Source organism: Podarcis gaigeae (assembly GCF_964106915.1).
Source record: "Podarcis gaigeae genome assembly, chromosome: 13".
Lineage (NCBI taxonomy): Eukaryota > Metazoa > Chordata > Lepidosauria > Squamata > Lacertidae > Podarcis > Podarcis gaigeae.
Genome location: NC_139689.1, coordinates 16,449,258 through 16,466,554, shown reverse-complemented (window position 1 = coordinate 16,466,554; position 17,297 = coordinate 16,449,258). Strand labels below are relative to the sequence as shown.

General features: G+C 47.0%; 1 protein-coding gene and 1 long non-coding RNA gene across 7 annotated transcripts; one reads left to right on the top strand and one right to left on the bottom strand.

Annotated features, from left to right (window-relative positions):
• Positions 1 to 2,462: 2,462 nt before the first annotated feature.
• Positions 2,463 to 16,086, bottom strand: LOC310829249 (sulfotransferase 1C2-like). 6 transcript variants are annotated; one of them, XM_083707517.1, is made up of 9 exons: positions 15,872 to 16,086; positions 14,869 to 15,003; positions 8,724 to 8,895; positions 7,748 to 7,873; positions 6,871 to 6,968; positions 4,551 to 4,677; positions 4,225 to 4,319; positions 3,237 to 3,417; positions 2,463 to 2,705 (listed from the first exon to the last, which is right to left on the bottom strand). In XM_083707517.1, exons 2-9 carry the CDS (start codon positions 14,905 to 14,907, stop codon positions 2,593 to 2,595), a joined length of 951 nt encoding a protein of 316 aa, XP_083563643.1. In that variant the 5' UTR covers positions 14,908 to 15,003; positions 15,872 to 16,086; the 3' UTR covers positions 2,463 to 2,592. The 6 variants fall into 6 exon arrangements, with proteins under 6 accessions (XP_083563643.1, XP_083563644.1, XP_083563645.1 ...); XM_083707518.1 differs by having other exon boundaries at positions 8,724 to 8,892; positions 15,872 to 16,085; XM_083707519.1 differs by lacking the exons at positions 14,869 to 15,003; positions 15,872 to 16,086 and adding exons at positions 11,267 to 11,338; positions 14,557 to 14,613.
• LOC310829327 lies at positions 9,522 to 11,195 on the top strand. The gene is made up of 3 exons (XR_014557228.1): positions 9,522 to 9,622; positions 9,915 to 10,602; positions 10,970 to 11,195. It is a non-coding gene; the product is annotated as an uncharacterized lncRNA (long non-coding RNA).
• Positions 16,087 to 17,297: the final 1,211 nt, after the last annotated feature.

Genomic DNA, 17,297 nt, shown 5'->3' with positions numbered 1-17,297 from the left:
CGGCTTGAAAGCAGGCCTGGTGACATCTCAGAATCCAGAAGAGGCTGAGCAGGATTTGGCGCCAGTGTTAGGCCTCAGGGCTCTGCATGGCCCGTGCCTCATCCCTTTGTATAATCATAAAACAGCAGGGAAGGTCTCGGGAGTTGTTGGTGGGCAGGAGATGCAGCAGGTAACTGGGTGGAATCAGGATCTGCCAAAACACTCCTGCCATCTGAAGCCGCGTTCACACTCTTAAGCCAGGCCATTTTCAGATATCCTGTTGATTGAGCGTTTTGTTCGCACAAAATGTGTGGGGAGGTTAGAGGATCTCGGCTTTTTATTGAGCATTCACTCTGTTATAGAAAAAACCTGCTCTTTTTCCCTTATGGGGCATCCAAGAGCCAATAAGTGGGTTCCCTATTGGTAGGAGAAAATAACAAGAGGCCAACCAGAGAATATTGAGAAGCAAAGCAGCTAGTAAGCCTGATCTTTATTAAACTGTTGCAACAGGGTCCTCACTCACCACATGCAGGAGGAACCCCAAACAATGGTGCACAAGCCCTTATATACCGTATTTTTTGCTCTATAAGACTCACTTTTTCCCTCCTAAAAAGTGAGGGGAAATGTGTGTGCGTCTTATGGAGCGAATGCAGGCTGCACAGCTATCCCAGAAGCCAGAACAGCAAGAGGGATTCCTGCTTTCACTGCATAGCGATCCCTCTTGCTGTTCTGGCTTCTGGGATTCAGAATATTTTTTTTCTTGTTTTCCTCCTCCAAAAACTAGGTGCGTCTTGTGGTCTGGTGAATCTTATAGAGCAAAAAATACAGTAGACTTTTAAAATTGCCCACCCTGCGGCTCAAGACCACCCCCTGAAACATCATACATACATCACAGAAGGCGGTGGTCTACAGCAGAAATCCTGTTTGCCAGGATATCTGTTAATGGTCACTGATTGCTTTACCTGGGCAGCCTGGCCATTCATTTGTGATGGTAAATACTTTCCTGAAACCAGGTCACAGGCTCACCCTATTCCTGCACAAATATGCCCTTAAGACAGGTAAGCAAAAGACAATTGGAAAGCTTTTCCCCGTTTCCTTCCTCCTTGCATAGAAATAATTAAGGTCAATTTGGGAGAGTCAAAATAGCTTCAGGATTGCTCTCCTGTACTATTTCAGACACATGGTTTATATACTTAAGTATGTGTTTGCCTTCTACATTTATGAACGTTTATTTTATATTTAGGACATTAGAATTCTTATAACAACTCTGACTTGACTGTGGGGAAGTTACAGGACATTGCATCAAGCAAATGCTGTTTCACTCTTTCCATTGCATTTCCCTCTTGATCACAAACATTTTGCTTTACTTATCAGAAAAAGTCTGAGATTTTTGGTGAGGAGAGTGCATTTGTTGTGCAAGAGTTGCAAAGCAACTTTAATTGCACAGCTTTACCGACTGAATCCACCAAAATAGCAACAGGACAATCAGAAATGTTGTGCTCACATTCGTAAGAACTTGTCTCTTCAGTTGTGAAGAGACAAGCAGATATTGAAGCTAAGCTAATCGACCATTCATCCTGGTTTGTTTGCAGACAGGTTAGCCAACACTAGGTATTGAATGAGCTCTCACCCATATTTGTTTGTGAGGAGGTTAGATGGATTGTGAGGGTAGTGTCAGGGAACTGCCATCGGAAGGGCAGGTGGTGGAAGGGCTCACGGAGGCTAGGAGAGACTTAGCAGCAGAGGAGGGAACCAGCAGGGGGAGAGAAGGAGCTCCGAGGGAAAGTGAGTTGGAGGGATGGCTCAGGGACACTTCCAGCAAAAACAGTGGGGAAGTTTCAGGACTTCCTATAGGGACACCCACCCCTCGCCCGAAACTGTCGCGCCGAGAATCCCGAAGACGCGTTTCCGTTAAGGAGCTTTTATGTTGGAAGAGATTCTGCAAACGCCCACTGTCGGATTCTGCCAGCGATTGAGGGAGTCATGCTTAAGGGGCTCCGCTATAGACAGAGCTTTGATAATCAGGCCAAACTCTGAGGGACCAAGCTTTACGCACAAGCAGCTCATCATCCCATCACAGCTAGCAAGTGTTTATCTATCACTTTCTGGGGCATTTCCCCATCACTGCAAGAAATTGCAAGAAATCTTTGCATCATTGCAAGAAATCTTTTGAGGAACTGGGTTTGTTTTACAAGAGGGGTCATTCCATAACAAGTGATCCAATTTTCAGGTAAGATTCAGCCACATGCCAGCAAATTCAGGCTGTGCAATTAAAGCTGAATCTCACCTGAAAATAGTCACAGGCTAGAAGTGCCCTAGACTTCTCCCACCTCTCTCAGTGAAAGCTGGAGTTTTTAGGGGCCTCACAGATTCACCAAGTTCTGCACCAGAAAGCAAATGCCACAGTGTGCATCAGGAAATGCCACCAAGCAGAAAGCAGTGTCCCCACCCACATGGAATCAAGCATCCAAACATACAGCCTGTGAAATTATAAAACACTTTTTCTTTATTAGTGCTGCTGGAAAAGGCAAACCCCCTGAGGACATTGGCTGAGGTGAGCCTTCACTTTTCAGGGAAACCTCTTAAGGGATTCTGACATTGGACTTTTGGCTCTCAGAGCTCCATGGTGAATGTCAGGGTAGTATCAGCCATCTTTCTTTGGTAGTCTTCATTGAACCGCTCATTCTGAGCCACCGTGAAGTGATTCTTCCAGTCCCCAACTGTCCCTATAAAAGAAACACACACAATCCACTCAGCGTAATGGGGAGAAGTTTTCAACGGCACTGTCTGCTATTATGCCCCATAAACTACCAGGGTGGGTATATTCACAGCGCTCAATGTCGTTAGGATGTAGCAGTAATCTCTCAATGAGAGATTTTGCAAGGGCGTGGGGGGATGTTCGAAGAAAAAGTCTATATATGTTGGAGACTTAGATATCCTTCTTGTACAGTGATACCTCGGGTTACATACGCTTCAGGTTACATACGCTTCAGGTTACAGACTCCGCTAACCCAGAAATAGTGCTCCAGGTTAAGAACTTTGCTTCAGGATGTGCTCTGGCGGCGCGGCAAACATGGGGTAGCATCACAGAACAATTAATAAACCCACCGCCAATGAACATTAAAACACCACTCTGGAGGGCCCTCTAAGACAAGGCCCTTTTCCTTCAGGTAACGTGACTTGTGGGATTTCAGCATTCTGCCTGTTGAGCTTAGTTGGCACCGTCCAAAATAAAGATGTTAAGGGGGAAGCCATACCTTTCCTCATGAATGGGGAAATGGACAGGTCCATGACCGAGATGGGCACGCCAGCCCGGTTGGCCATGGGGTTGTCTTTCATGACTTCGAAGGAAGTGTGGCGGACAATCTTGTCCACGGTCGCCTCATCCAGTTGCTTCCCTATGAACTGCATCACCTTCTGGATCTCACGCTTTGGGTCCTGTGTGGAGATGGAGAAAGTGCAGCAGGGTTTGGCCTGAGAAAAAGGACGCTGGGAAGGGGCAGGGTGGTGCTGAGAACAGGAATGTTTAAGGGAAGTGCCTTGGCATCCCAAGCAGACAGATCTGCTTGTAAATCTTCCACAATCTGCCCATTTTTTCAAACTGGCCAACATGGAGACCTCCTTCATAATAGTGTAAAAGCCAGAAGGAAACCACGTTAACAGGTTTTATTCCTTGTTCGCAGGGCTTATTGCTGTGGTCACTGTATTCTTGTCCTCCCTCAAATGCAGTCCCCCCTCAACCGTGAGTCCTCCCATCCCCCCCTGGTTATAGGCCACGGTGAAGGCTGCTGTAGTGTCAAAGGGTACCTGGGACATGTGAGCAGTGTCTGCAGGATCAGGCCTGGTATCGTTAACATAGAACAAGGAGGAGGAGGAGGCAAGTAGACAAGATTGGAAACCAGGGTTGGAGACACAACACAGGATCTGTTGAAAGCTTATGAAAGATGAAGGTGGGGGAAGAGGACCAAGGATAGGCAGGAAAATATGTTTGTGGAGCTGTCCCACCCCCAGCTTACTAGCAGCCTCTTCCTGCTTCCTTTTGGCAAGAGATGAGGGAGGGGCGATGACAGAGCCGCCATCTGATTCTCACCAGCAATTCATTCTGGGTGTGGCAGATGGGACAGGCTTTTTGACACTTTCTCCCCTATGCAGATTCACTCCACATCATCCCTGCACTATTGCCAGAGTCTGATCTCCGCAAGGGATGCTGTCCAGAAGGCCCCACCGCTTTCCTGATCAGCTCACCTTTTTTATGTCTTCATAGAAGAGGTAGAGCACACGGTGCGTGTCTTTTGCCTTCCACCAGCCTTTCACGTGATCGTACCACGGGCCCCAGCCCACTGGAAGACACAGAGTGGAGGCGATGAGGAGCACAGTGACAAATCCCCCAGCAGGAGCAAAAAAACACAATGGTACTGCTGCTAACACCACCACCAAATGCAATTTATAAACACTGTCACCAACTGCATCTGACCTTTTCATTATTGTAACTTTCTCACACGTGCAAAGTGTTGTCATTATTGCTATAATCAAAAAAATTAGGAGGGAAGGGTGCATAGTTTTTAACTCACCTTTGCCTGCCATGAAAGTCTCAAAATATTCCTGCCATGTTCCAGGGGCAGGTACCACCTTGCTCATCCTTTGGAAATGGAAATAGGACACCATGCAGTCCTTAGCGTTCCTTGCCATGTAAAGGAACTGAATGGGGAAGACAAATGGGAGGCATTAATGCATTTAACTAGGAGATTCAGTCATTAACAAGCTTTTGCTCCAGGAAGCTCCAAGGTGACAGACGTAGGACTTCTCTAGCTCACCCAAGTATCCTCTTTTCAGCATCTTTCACTTCTTCCTTTTGCTTGCACAAAGTTTATACAGACATTAGACAAGGGTGCTTCCAAACTGAATGCCACACAAAAATAATGAGAGTCGTGTAAAGAAATATTCAGGTTGCATGATTATAGTTGTCTTGGAGGCAACACACTTTTCATAGACTTAAACCAGCTCCCTACAACTTGCCCAACAACTCAGGGAAGCATTGTAACCTTTCCTAAACACAACCCCAGACTTCTCAGCTGGACACGGCAGCAAATAAAAGTCCTCAAAATGCTATGGGCTGCTTCAGCCACAATCAGTCTTGCATCACAAACCTGCATCCCCATAACTATTGGATTTTTTGCAATAAGGAAAGTGAAGGGGAAATGTACTGGAAAGTGTGGGCTAGCTCTTGCTTTGATGCAACGTCATCTAACCTCCCCACAACAAGTCAGGATAAATGCTCACTAAATCTATGTCTGCTAAGCTCGCCACAAAACTAATCAGGATGAATGGTCAATATATTAACAGGTCATCTGGAAGCACCCACATTAGGTCTTCCCAGAGCATTTGTTCTGATTTGTTTGCAGGGAGGTTATACAACAATGGCATCCATCCTGTTTTGTTTGCATGGTGGTTGTACATTTCCCCACTGCTGATCATTCATTCACCCCAAACTTTGCAGTGTATATCCCCATCATTTTCCAAACTGCAAAAAGCACTTCAATCTATTTTAACTGCTGTCAGGGACTGGGCAGAGGAGGAATGGTGGAGACCGCCTCCCCATCCTGAACCTTCCAGGGAGGAGGAAGAGAGTATAGATTTACAACAGGGGGTTGAGGGAGGTCGCAGCTCAGAGGCAGATGAGGGGGAAGCTGGGAAATCATGGGAGAGCCAGAGCAACACCTGGCTGACATGTAGTCATTAGAAAGCATTCCAGACCCTCTATCTCCCAGAACCCGGTGAGGCTTAAAAGTAGGAGAGCAAAGAGTTTGAAGACAGAGGACACATAGTAGCACCCATAGAGGAGACGATAAGAATGACGAATGAGGAATTGGGAGAGACGGGGGTGGGCGGGGTGGAGATTCACTTGGGACAACGCCATTATCCAAGAGGCTGGGTTCTATAGCCTCTCTCTGTAAAGACTGAAATGAAAAAGGGCAGTAAGAAACTCTTCCTTGTATTTATACTTTCCTGGGCAACCAGCCAGGATCCGCTGACAGCACCCTGACAACTGCAGAGATCTAATGTTCTGGTGTGTGCCTGAATCCCTCGTGCAGAATACAGACAGTCTGGAGCTGACCCAGCCTAGCAATGCAACAGCATCATATATCCTTGGACCATTCTCTTGCAAAGGTCACAAGAGGCTGAGATGCACCCCATGGAGTCCAGACACCTCTTTGCCACATGGTGGCAGCTGAACCACACAGGACATGTGCAACCATCCCACAACAAAAAGACTTTCATCGCATCCAGACGAACATCTGGAAATGGGAAGTAGCTGCTCCGGCAGTTGGGTTGAATCTGGTTTACAAGCCAAGTGGTAGAGAGCTGCCTAAGGTCCAAATTTGGGAATGGGAAACCTGTACCCCTCCAAGAGGATGTCAGATTCCAACTCCTATCAGCCCCAGCCAATGTAGCCAACCATCAGGGATAATGGGAGTTGTAGTTCTACAACATCTGGAGGGCCGCAGGTGTTGAAATTAATTGTGTGAATGCAATTACTATGCACATTTTTTAAAAATGTACAGAGCAGGTGCTGAGGGTGCTGGAACCATAGGGAGTGGAAAGGGAGAGATTAGCTCTCCACCACATCTGAATCCCAATTAACTGCCTCTGCAAAGCTATTTGCATCAAAAAGACATTTTTGTTGCAACATTGCAACGGAGGGGAGAAGAAGGAGTCCTGCTTAGGGTATCTCACAGCTGTTATTGATATTTTTACATTTTTAAAAGCATACATGCTGATTGCCTTCCCGAAATTAGCATGGCACCTAGTTTAGCCCTAGGATCTACCTCTCAGAATGAAGCAAAAGCGTGTCTCTTCCCAAAGTGTGAGGCCCCCTTTCCCATCCCTTACCTTGCAGTTCTGCTCCCAAAAGGACGGAGGGAGCAACTGCACGGGGAGATGGGTTTTCAGAGTCCGTGGAGAAGGCATCGCGTTTGCTTGATTAACCCCTGCTCAAAGAAGAGTGAGGCATTAGTGGCAGAACAGGGAAGGGAGATCATCCTGTCCCATTTCGGAGGGCAAAACACAGTGAAAAAGGAATCCATTTCAAAATCCAAATCGAGTTACATGATTGGCCTTTCAGGGAGACCTGGGGAAGGTAGTTATGCTGAGAAACCCATTTTATAATGTTATAGGATTGAAGGGTTGGTTTGGAGGAAGCCTGTGGGTTCCAACCAAGCCTGTGGTTTTGTATCTACAACATGGCAGCCTTTTACAAGAGGGAACCTGCTGAACTGGTCAGAATGGTCTCTTTTTCAAAATAAGGGCCCTGGCCAAGTCTGTTAAGCATCCTATCTGCACATGCCTAGAAGCTGGCGAAGACCAGGTGTGTTGCCATAGAAACAACTGGAGATGCTTCTGGAGGAGAAGAGTGGGCCTTTCCCCATCTCACCTGGCTGGATACCATTTCATCCTAGAAAAGGGGGGGGGGAGGCCAGGGGAGCTAGTCTGGGGTGAGTTTTGTCTGGGCTGGAAGCTTGAGAAAGACAGGGATAGAGGCTCCCTGGAAACCTAAAGGGGAGGCCAAGATCTGCTGGAGTGTTCCTGCTGTGAGCCTATGCTCAGGTTGCACATCTGTGCAAGTAAAGCCATATATCCTAAAGATGCCACAGTCTCTAGTGACCTTCGTTCCAAGGAAACAGATTAAAAGCAGGCATCCCTGAAGTCTCTCCCCACCCAGAGATTGGGTTGGGCACCACAGGAATATGGATGGTGCTGTATTTGTCACCTGAGGGCTGGGGTGGCCGTGCCCACTCAATGAATGGGTGGCGATGATGCACAGGGGCCCGCTGGCATTTCTCCAGGTCGCCTTCTTGTTGGATCATATCCACTATCTCTTGTATCCAGGTGGTACCTGGCATAATGCACAAAGAGAGAGAGAAGGAAAATCAGCACTCATATATTCAGGCCCAGTCTTTTGCCCAGGACCTCAGCTCTCTTGCCCTGTATGCTATTTAAAACTTAAATCCCCTTTCCCCTTTTGCTTACAGGGCTCCTGTGCATGCTGTATGCAGCTCAGCACCCATGTGACTCCAGCCACTAATGCATATTACTTTCCATCTATCACTATGAACTAGCAGGTGCAAAGTTGTGTTGTGGATCTGTGCCCAGAAAGTTTACAGTAATCAATAGCACAGCAAGCTAATTATTCTGAATAGATTTTGCATATTTACCACTATGTGCCAACTTTGCACACTTTATACTGCTTCTGCTAGCTGTAAGAACGGGAGATAGAGACCTTTAAAGCCCTCTCAGCACACATGAGTTTAAGTACAGCGTTCAAACTCACTAGGACTAGGAACTTGGTTTTTTTTAAAATAATAATAATAATAAACACACAAAAGATGAACCTAGAGATTCTGAGCCCTGCATGTGCTCCGAAAATAAAAAGAACAAACATTAATGCATGGAATGGTCACCACCCACAGAGCTGAATGTAATAATCATCTACCTGGCACAGGCATAGGCAAACTCGGCCCGCCAGATGTTTGGGGACTACAACTCCCATCATCCCTAGCTAAAAGGACCAGTGGTCAGGGATGATGGGAATTGTAGTCCCAAAAGATTGGAGGGCCAAATTTGCCTATGCCTGACCTAGCAGAACCGTCTTTCTGAAGGCAATATAGGACTCTCGCTGGACTAATCTTGAGTTTTGTGCTTCTGCAACTCTCAGACTGGGTGCAGCTTTGTCCCTAGATAATTACCTGCTTTGGGATATGTACAAATGAGCAGGTCGTCTGGCTTCGCCTGGAAGCTCTGGATCCGGCTCCATTCCTGACAAGTAGCCTTTGCCAGGGGAATCCCGTCCACTTCGCCCAGCTCAGGGCGCCCCTCTGGTTGGGCATCTTTCCCTTGTCCTGTAGGCATTGCTCTCTGCTGGGGAAACAAGACACAAGGAAAATACAGCACCTTGCATTATTATGCATCTCTGTCTTTGAGGGAAGAGACCTTCCATGGTTGCCACCATAAGCGTTTGGGTTACGGTTGCCATCTCTCTCTTTGTTATATATATCAGGACTCTTGAGCCTTTAACAACAACAGGCATACACAACACAGCTGGAGGTGGGTTTCCTCAGAAGGGCTTCTTCACCTTTTTAATTTCTGCCTGCCAAAAGGTGCAAGAGCCCTGCCAGAGAAAAAGGAAGGCAGGAAAAGAGGAGGATACAGTCATGGTCCCTGTGCATCCCCATTGGACCCACAGCTTCTCCCAGATAGCTCTGCCCCCTTGACAACCTCATCCCCACCTTGGCCTTTCCCCACCTTTCCATCCACCAGGGCGCTGGGTATTATAGCTCTTTGAGGGGTAAACTACAGTTCCCAGTTTTCTTTTTTGGGTGGGTAAGTGCTTTAAATGTGTGGCGTGCGTGGTAATGTCGTGGATAGTAGGAGAGGATATATTGATTAAATATTATCCTTCCTCACTTACACTTGTGAGTCAGTGGCAGGGTACATTCCCCAGTATATTGCAGGAAGCTAGTTGGTAGATTCGTTTAAGCATCCAATCTGGCTTGTCCAGATTGGGTTTGATCCTGGTAAATTCCCCCTTTATCCCTCCTAAAAAGAATAAAGACACAACAGTCTTCTTTTAAAAGTATAACAGGAAGTTTGTTTGTTTGTTTGTTTGTTTGTTTAAATTACTTGATTTATTAACAATCTCTTATATCATATGACACATATAGCACATCTCGTATAACATATACATATACATACGTATTGTAAATCTTCTTGAGTAAACATATATATATAATCCGTGTAAGCAAAAACCATATACAAGTAGTATTCTGCTTACATAAATTAAACTAATTCATATTTTTACTAACTTTTGTTGTATTATCTATTTATTAACAAGAATTAAAGAAAGAAAAAACCAGAAAAACAAAAACAAAAAGGTGTAGTTGGACTTACATGCCGTTCGCAGTAGGTTCCCTGAAGGCAGGCTTTAGCTTGAAGTTACAGAAACCAGAGTGAGTTCGTCCCATGTAGGGATATAAGCCCATGCCCTGCTGGCTGAGAGCCAGCAGACAGCTAAATACACCAATATCGGAAGAAGGCAGCAAAAGAGAGAAAGGGAAGATGGCTGCGTGAGCAGCCCTTTTACAGGGTCTCACAGGGTCACGCCCATCTACCTGGTCACACGGAGGGGGAGGATGCTCCAGCCCAGGTGTGACAGGAAGTCCTCCTGGCTGCAGTAACATCCCCCTCTGTGTCTGCTCAGGGCAAACAGGAAGTGTTGTACTTGCCTGCTTATGTTACATCCCACAGTGTGTCTGCAGCCTGTGTCTTGGGGCATTTTAAAATTTAACGTGTCACAGAAGAATCACTCTCCGTTGCATCTAGGTAGGCAGAGGCTCTGCAGCGGATAAATGGCCAGATCATACATTGTGCGTCCCGCCCTCCCACCCCCCGTAAACTTAAAATGTTATAGGTTCAGAAAAATGTAAATTGAATGGGCGGGGAAGAAGGCTCAGGTGTGAGTTTGAAACACCTTAAAATTCCTTGCCCAAGCAGAGAGTGGACACCCATTTGGGGTTTAGCAGGAACCTCTTGAGATAGAACGCTTAGATTTAGATGGGACTACATGAGGTTTATGAAGGGACACGGGTGGCACTGTGGTCTAAACCACAGAGCCTAGGACTTGCCAATCAGAAGGTCGGTGGTTCAAATCCCCACAATGGGGTGAGCTCCCTTTGCTCGGTCCCTGCTCCTGCCAACCTAGCAGTTCGAAAGCACGTCAAAGTGCAAGAAGATAAATAGGTACCGCTCCGGTGGGAAGGTAAACGGCATTTCTGTGCACTGCTCTGGTTCGCCAGAAGTGGCTTAGTCATGCTGGCCACATGACCCGGAAGTTGTACGCTGACTCCCTCGGCCAATAAAGCGAGATGAGCGCCGCAACCCCAGAATCGGCCATGACTGGACCTAATGGTCAGGGGTCCCTTTACCTTTACCTGAGGTTTATATACTACTTGATTGTAATGAAGCCCCAAAGCAGTTTGCAAAAAGAATAAGATGATCAAATAATCAGTAAAAAACAAAAACAAAACCCAATTCAGTTAAAAACAACTATTTTAAACATCCAACAATTGCTGTAATTCAAACTGTAAGCTAAAAGCCAGTTTAAAACACATGCCAGCACATGTCTGGGTAGGTTTACCTAAATAGAAATATTTTCAGCAGGCACCAAACCAGGGAGCACTTCAAAGTGTGGGTGCTGCCACTCTGAAAGACCAACTTATTGCCAATTTTGTACCTTTCGTCCTTGCCGAGTTGATGTTGAGTTTCAGAGACTTCCCGGTTAGCTCTTTCCCTGCAGCAGCCACAACGGGAAAGGAAACCGGCTCTGATTGGTTCCTAGTTGAAAAGCTTGGAAGGTCCCTCCCAGAAGAGATGGATTAAAAGCTTCTCCCTTCAAAGCTTTGTAGCGTAAAAGCTACACAGTTAAACTTCCTAAGTACTTTTGGGTTGTTTTCTCGACAATTTAACCAGGCAGTTAGCTGCCGCCTGCCTCCAGCCTTGACAAAACAGATTCCGCTCCTCAGCTGCCTTTAAAATTAAAGAGGAGCGCAGCAGGTGACATCAGTTTTGCATTCCTGGAACTGTGAAGGATCACTGAGCTGGACTTATGCAGAGCACTGGCAGTAAGTTTGCTCTTCAAACCTTGGAGGGAGGGAGTTTGAATAGCTACATAAAGAAGCAAAAATGCTTCCCATCCTCCAAGGGGTTATCGGAGGAAACTTGAGGAATGAGGGGGAGCCATTTGGGGAAGCGATTTTTTTGTGGTGAGAGAGGTATTTTCAGAGGAAAGGGATTAAGGTCTTTCCCACACCGTGCCAGTCTTTTGCTGGAGTTCACAGGGTGTCTTTGGGGAGGAGATCTCCTAGGAAGTAAGTGCCATATACTGTATAGTTCGGTCTCCAGGGGATTAAAGGTAAAGGTACCCCTGCCAGTACGGGCCAGTCTTGACAGACTCTAGGGTTGTGCGCTCATCTCACTCTAGAGACCGGGAGCCAGCGCTGTCCGCAGACACTTCCGGGTCACGTGGCCAGCGTGACAAGCTGCATCTGGCGAGCCAGCGCAGCACACGGAACACCGTTTACCTTCCTGCTAGTAAGCGGTCCCTATTTATCTACTTGCACCCAAGGGTGCTTTCAAACTGCTAGGTTGGCAGGCGCTGGGACCGAGCGATGGGAGCGCACCCCGCTGCGGGGATTCGAACCGCCGACCTTTCGATCGGCAAGTCCTAGGCGCTGAGGCTTTAACCCACAGCGCCACCCGCGTCCCCTCCAGGGGATTAGAAGCCCCCAAATTTCTCTTCAAACCAGTACATGATTTTTGGAATGCAAAATTCTTCCCCAGATTGCCTGCTGCTCTGGAAGGCTTGCTGTTGCTGTTTTTGTTTGGAAGCTCTGGATCTGGCGTCAATTCAATAGCAGTGGACTTAAGATGGGGAATCCTGTCTACTTTACCCAGCAGAGTCTGTCACTTTGCTCTTCAAGGTTTAACCACCAAGTTCATGTCTTTGAAACCAAAAGTGTGATGTGGTTAGGGCTTTGCTGTCTAACGGAGGGTCATTAGATGGGCAGCTCTCTCTGTAACACTTCATCAGTTTTGATTTGACAGCCATTTGGATTAGGCTCAAGATGTGTGGAAATTCTGGAGGAAGCCAAACCATCACCAAAGTCAGATGATACTGATGGGCTGGCTGAAGGCCACTGTCATGGGATGGCTGGATGCAGAGGAGTGGTGGGAGGCCCCGGCTGGGTAAACCCCAAACGGAAGAAGGCTCAGAGCCCAGGGAGTGGTGGTGGGACAACAATGAGTTGACAGGGAGAAGAGTGGGAGGAGGTGTCGGAAGCTGAAGAGGTAACAGGGCTTAGTGAGCAGGAAGAGTCTGTGGCAGAGAACAGTTCAGTATCAGAGGCAGAAGCGGAGGCTGGAGAGGAGGGGGGCCAAGAGACAGAGATGAGGCAGGCCATTGAAGCAGCTGGGATGTCACCCCCTCCTCCTGTGACCAGCTCCCCTCCCCCATGGTGTCCCAGAACCAGAAAGGTATGAAGAGGGAGGAACAAAGACAGATACAGTGACAGAGTCTCAGATTGCTTGGGAAGGACCTGGGGGAGGAAGAGACTTAGGTAGAAGGACTGTGGAAAGGCAGTCCTCACAACTGCCTCATAGAGGCAATATCTGCTGGGATAAGTGGCTGTGCTCATTAGGCCTGGCCTCCTGAGCTGACCGTGGTTTATTGAATAAAGAGTTAACTTCATTGATGCTGTGTGATTTATTGCTGGCCTGCTCCTGACACCCGCTCCTGACAGCCACCAGCTCAGAAACAATTACTGCATGATTTTTGAACTGTATCATCAATTGCGCGTAACGTTGGACCCCCCCCCCCCATCTCCCTCATGAGCTGGCGCCTCTGTTGTGAGGTAGGTTAGGCTGAGAGAGATAACTAGGCCCAAGGTCACCCAGTGAGCTTCATGGCTGAAAGCAGGAATTTGAACCCGGGTCTCCTCAGTCCTGGTCCAACACTCTGCTGCTATACCACCCTGGCTCTCTTGTTCTCACAATGGCCAACCGGGTGCCTGGAGGAAACCCACATGCAGGACATGAACGCAACAGCGCTCTCTTGATCCTTGGCAATTCCCTGCCTACTGCCTCCAACAGCAGAGGTAGACCCAGCTATCGTGGAAGCTGGAAAATGAACTGTTTCCACCTCTGCAGCTCGACAGCATCCATTCCACACTTGGCGCCTTGAAGGGAAACATGTCTCTTGCTTACGCACAACGGAGGACTAGAGAGACTCAGTGATCTGAAGTGACAGGCCAGCATCTGGCAACACTGCGTTTACAGGCACAAAACGGCTTCGGAGGTTTTTCAGAAGAAGCCCTGGTGAACTCATTGGGGGCTGCGGTCACACCCAGATTTGCCCGGTTCCTGTTAATTCCAGTGAAACTTGCCTGAAGAGCACTGAGTCCACAGGTCTGCGCTCTCTCTCTCTCTCTCTCTCTCTCTCTCTCTCTCTCTCTCTTTCTCTCTCCCCCTCTCCTCCTTTCTCTCCAAGCTTAAGCAGAAAATTCACATCATGGTAGGTCTCTGCCTCTGGGTGAAATTACCATATTTTTTGCTCTATAAGACGCACCAGACGACAAGACGCACCTAGTTTTTGGAGGAGGAAAACAAGAAAAAAAATATTCTGAATCTCAGAAGCCAGAACAGCAAGAGGGATCGCTGCGCAGTGAAAGCAGCAATCCCTCTTGCTGTTCTGGCTTCTGTGATAGCTGCACAGCCTGCATTCACTCCATAAGACACGCACACATTCCCCCTTACTTTTTAGGAGGGAAAAAGTGAGTCTTATAGAGCAAAAAATACAGGTATTTGCCTCTTAAGGCACCCTTTTCTTAATTTGCAGCCTATCGCACCCAGAATTTAGCTGTGCATACTCCTACAACATCAGACTTGTTCAGTTCAGTCTGCCAACACCATTTAACAGAGATTTCAAAGGAGAAAGTGGTGAAGAGTCTCCTAGACGTAGCTACTTACATGGATCTGTCCAACAGCCAAGCACTCTGGGGCTCCTGGAAATGGCAAGTGTGGCCTCAGTGCCTAATCTTTTCCTTTTTACATTGAAACATACTGTAGGTCATTTGATTGGCAGAACCCCAACCCAGTCACCATTGCTAGCATCCAAGAGACTTCCCTTTCCACAACCTGTTTGAGCTTAATCCCGGTTCCAAAGTCCATCTGCTTAGTTTGATCAGTGATATGGTTATGAATTGTATCAAGAACCAACCCCCTTGTTTGTTCCTGGGCAAACCTGCCTAGATCACCAATGATTTATAGCCATCTATTTACCTTTGACGCCTTTCTGCATTCAAACTGCATTTGTTTCATCTAAAGAGGGGTGTTGTAGTTCTGTAGAAAGGCAGAGAAAGTTCTGTATGTGGGGGAAGTGGTAGAATCTCAAGCTGGGCACCAGTCATCTTGCTGCTGCAAAAACACAGACCACAGTCTCAATTTCTGACTCTCTCATATGGAAATAAGCCCTGCTGGACCAGGACAAAGGCCCATCTAGTCAAGCATCCTGCTCTCACTGTGACCAACCAAGGGAACAAAAAGGAACCAAGAATTCTAGAGTTTAGCTAGACCCTTTGTGGAATAGCCCATCTTTTTTTTAGGGCCCGAATTATCTAGTATTCATTACCATCGAACACTTCGTACATACAGTGGAACCTCGGGTTACATATGCTTTAGGTTACATACGCTTCAGGTTACAGACTCCGCTAACCCAGAAATATTACCTCGGGTTAAGAACTTTGCTGAGAACAGAAATTGTGCTCTGGTGGCGCAGCAGCAGCAGGAGGCCCCATTAGCTAAAGTGGTGCTTCAGGTTAAGAACAGTTTCAGGTTAAGAACCGACCTCTGGAATGAATTAAGTACGTAACCAGAGGTACCACTGTACATACTAAACGAGGCATGCCCAAAGTCCGCCAGTCGGTTTAATCTGGCCCCCCAAACCTCAATCTTCAATCCTATAAAAGAAGCTCAACAACTATGGGGTAAAATCCTAAAAAAGTTCAACAACTTCAATCCTAAAAAAAGGTTAACAACTTTGGTCGGCCATTATGGCCTTTCACTTCATCAAATCTGGCCCTTTGGACACCACTGTACTAAATGCTTTGTTTGCACTCTACTGAATTGCTCAATATTATTCTTGGGATAAAATGCCCCTGCTTTTTCAGTCAAACTGAACTGAACTAAACTTACACATTAAGCACCAATCTAAAGGAGACCAGAGAGGATGCACAGAGTACAGATCCATTACCAAAATTAAGCAGATGGGAATTGACTCACTTACTAGGGTCATGCCCATGCAGCAAAGTGATTCACCGTCAAATTCTTTTCCTGAAACTTTGGGCGTTCTTGTTTTGTGAAGAGAGGCTAGGAACTTCTGAAAGAGGATTCTTTGCATCTCAGAATTCAAATTCCCAGGATTTCTGAGAAGTGAGGACAGGCAAAATGATACAAAACTGATGTGTGTAGCGTTCATACAGCCCAATCGCTGGATCACATATTACATGGTAAACTTGCCATTTCTTTTTTGATAGGCTTGTTCCCATGTTACACTAAAGACAGGTAGGTAGAAGCTGTTTCTCTCTACATGTGCCCAAGCGTTTATGCAGCTACAGACTGCAAGACTGTTCAGCTCAACTACTTATGCCACACAGATCACGCTCTCCTTTAATATAACTGGTAAGCACTCCTAATTTCTCTCTGCATGGCTAGCACATCACACCAGGGGTTGTGGAAGATTTATTAAATTTGTAGCCCAACCTGGGAAGGTAGACCATAGGAGAAGGAAGTCACTAGGCCTAAACCTCCGCTGCCTTGGGGCTATACTCATTTCTGAGAAAGGCTTCAGGAGTAAACCCCGAGGAAAAATCCATATCCACTGCCTTGCAGGACATCTTCAGGAGAAGAAAAGGCTAAGAAGTACCGTATTTTTCGCTCTATAACACGCACCTGACCATAACACGCACGTAGTTTTTAAGAGGAGGAAAACAAGAAAAAAATATTCTAAACAAAACAGTGGATGTATGATTTTTGTGGTTCATGCTGTGGCCACAGACATGTGATCTGACGGTGAGTTTGGGGTAGCCCAATGCAAAAATCCTATGGATCCATGTGGATCCATGCTTTGTAACCACGTTTTTGCGCCATTGCGGCCCCATGAAACAGTGGGTGCGTGTGTTTTTTGGTGCAGGCTGTAGCCATGGATATGCTATGTGATCTGATGGTGAATTTGGGGTGACCTAGTGCAAAAATCCTGAGGATCCATGTGGATCCGTGCTTTGTAACCACATTTTAAGTGGGGAGGGAAGGAAAAGCACTCAAGGGACAAGGAGCACGCATGGGGGGGGGTGGAGAAGGATGCTGCTGATAATGCAGGAGAGGCTCCTCTCCAGCTTTGCTCCTATAGAACAAGCAGGCTCTGCGTCTCTCCCTCCTCCCCGGCAAGGAAACCATGATAGTAACCACTCTGAGACAAATCAAGAAAAATTGCGACCAACACTCTCCCCCAACAAGCGCAGTGAGGTCAAAACACACACACACGCAGAGAGAGAACTGGCCCTAAAGTCGCAGGGGCGCAGGGAGAGTGAACGGAAGCAGGAGAAGGAGAAGGAGCCCTCACACACAGAGACACACAGTCAATTTTAAAGTCGCAGGGGCGCAGGGAGAGTGAACGGGAAGCAAGAGAAGGAGAAGGAGCCCTCACACACAGA

Coding starts and splice junctions, on each gene's coding strand:
- LOC310829249 (XM_083707517.1), bottom strand. CDS start 14,907: ATGAAACAAATGCAGTTTGAATGCAGAAAGGCGTCAAAG. Junction 4,678..6,870: donor TTTGGGAGCAGAACTGCAAG/GTAAGGGATGGG, acceptor TTCCCCATTCAG/TTCCTTTACATGGCAAGGAA. Junction 2,706..3,236: donor TTCCCCATTCATGAGGAAAG/GTATGGCTTCCC, acceptor TTTCTTTTATAG/GGACAGTTGGGGACTGGAAG.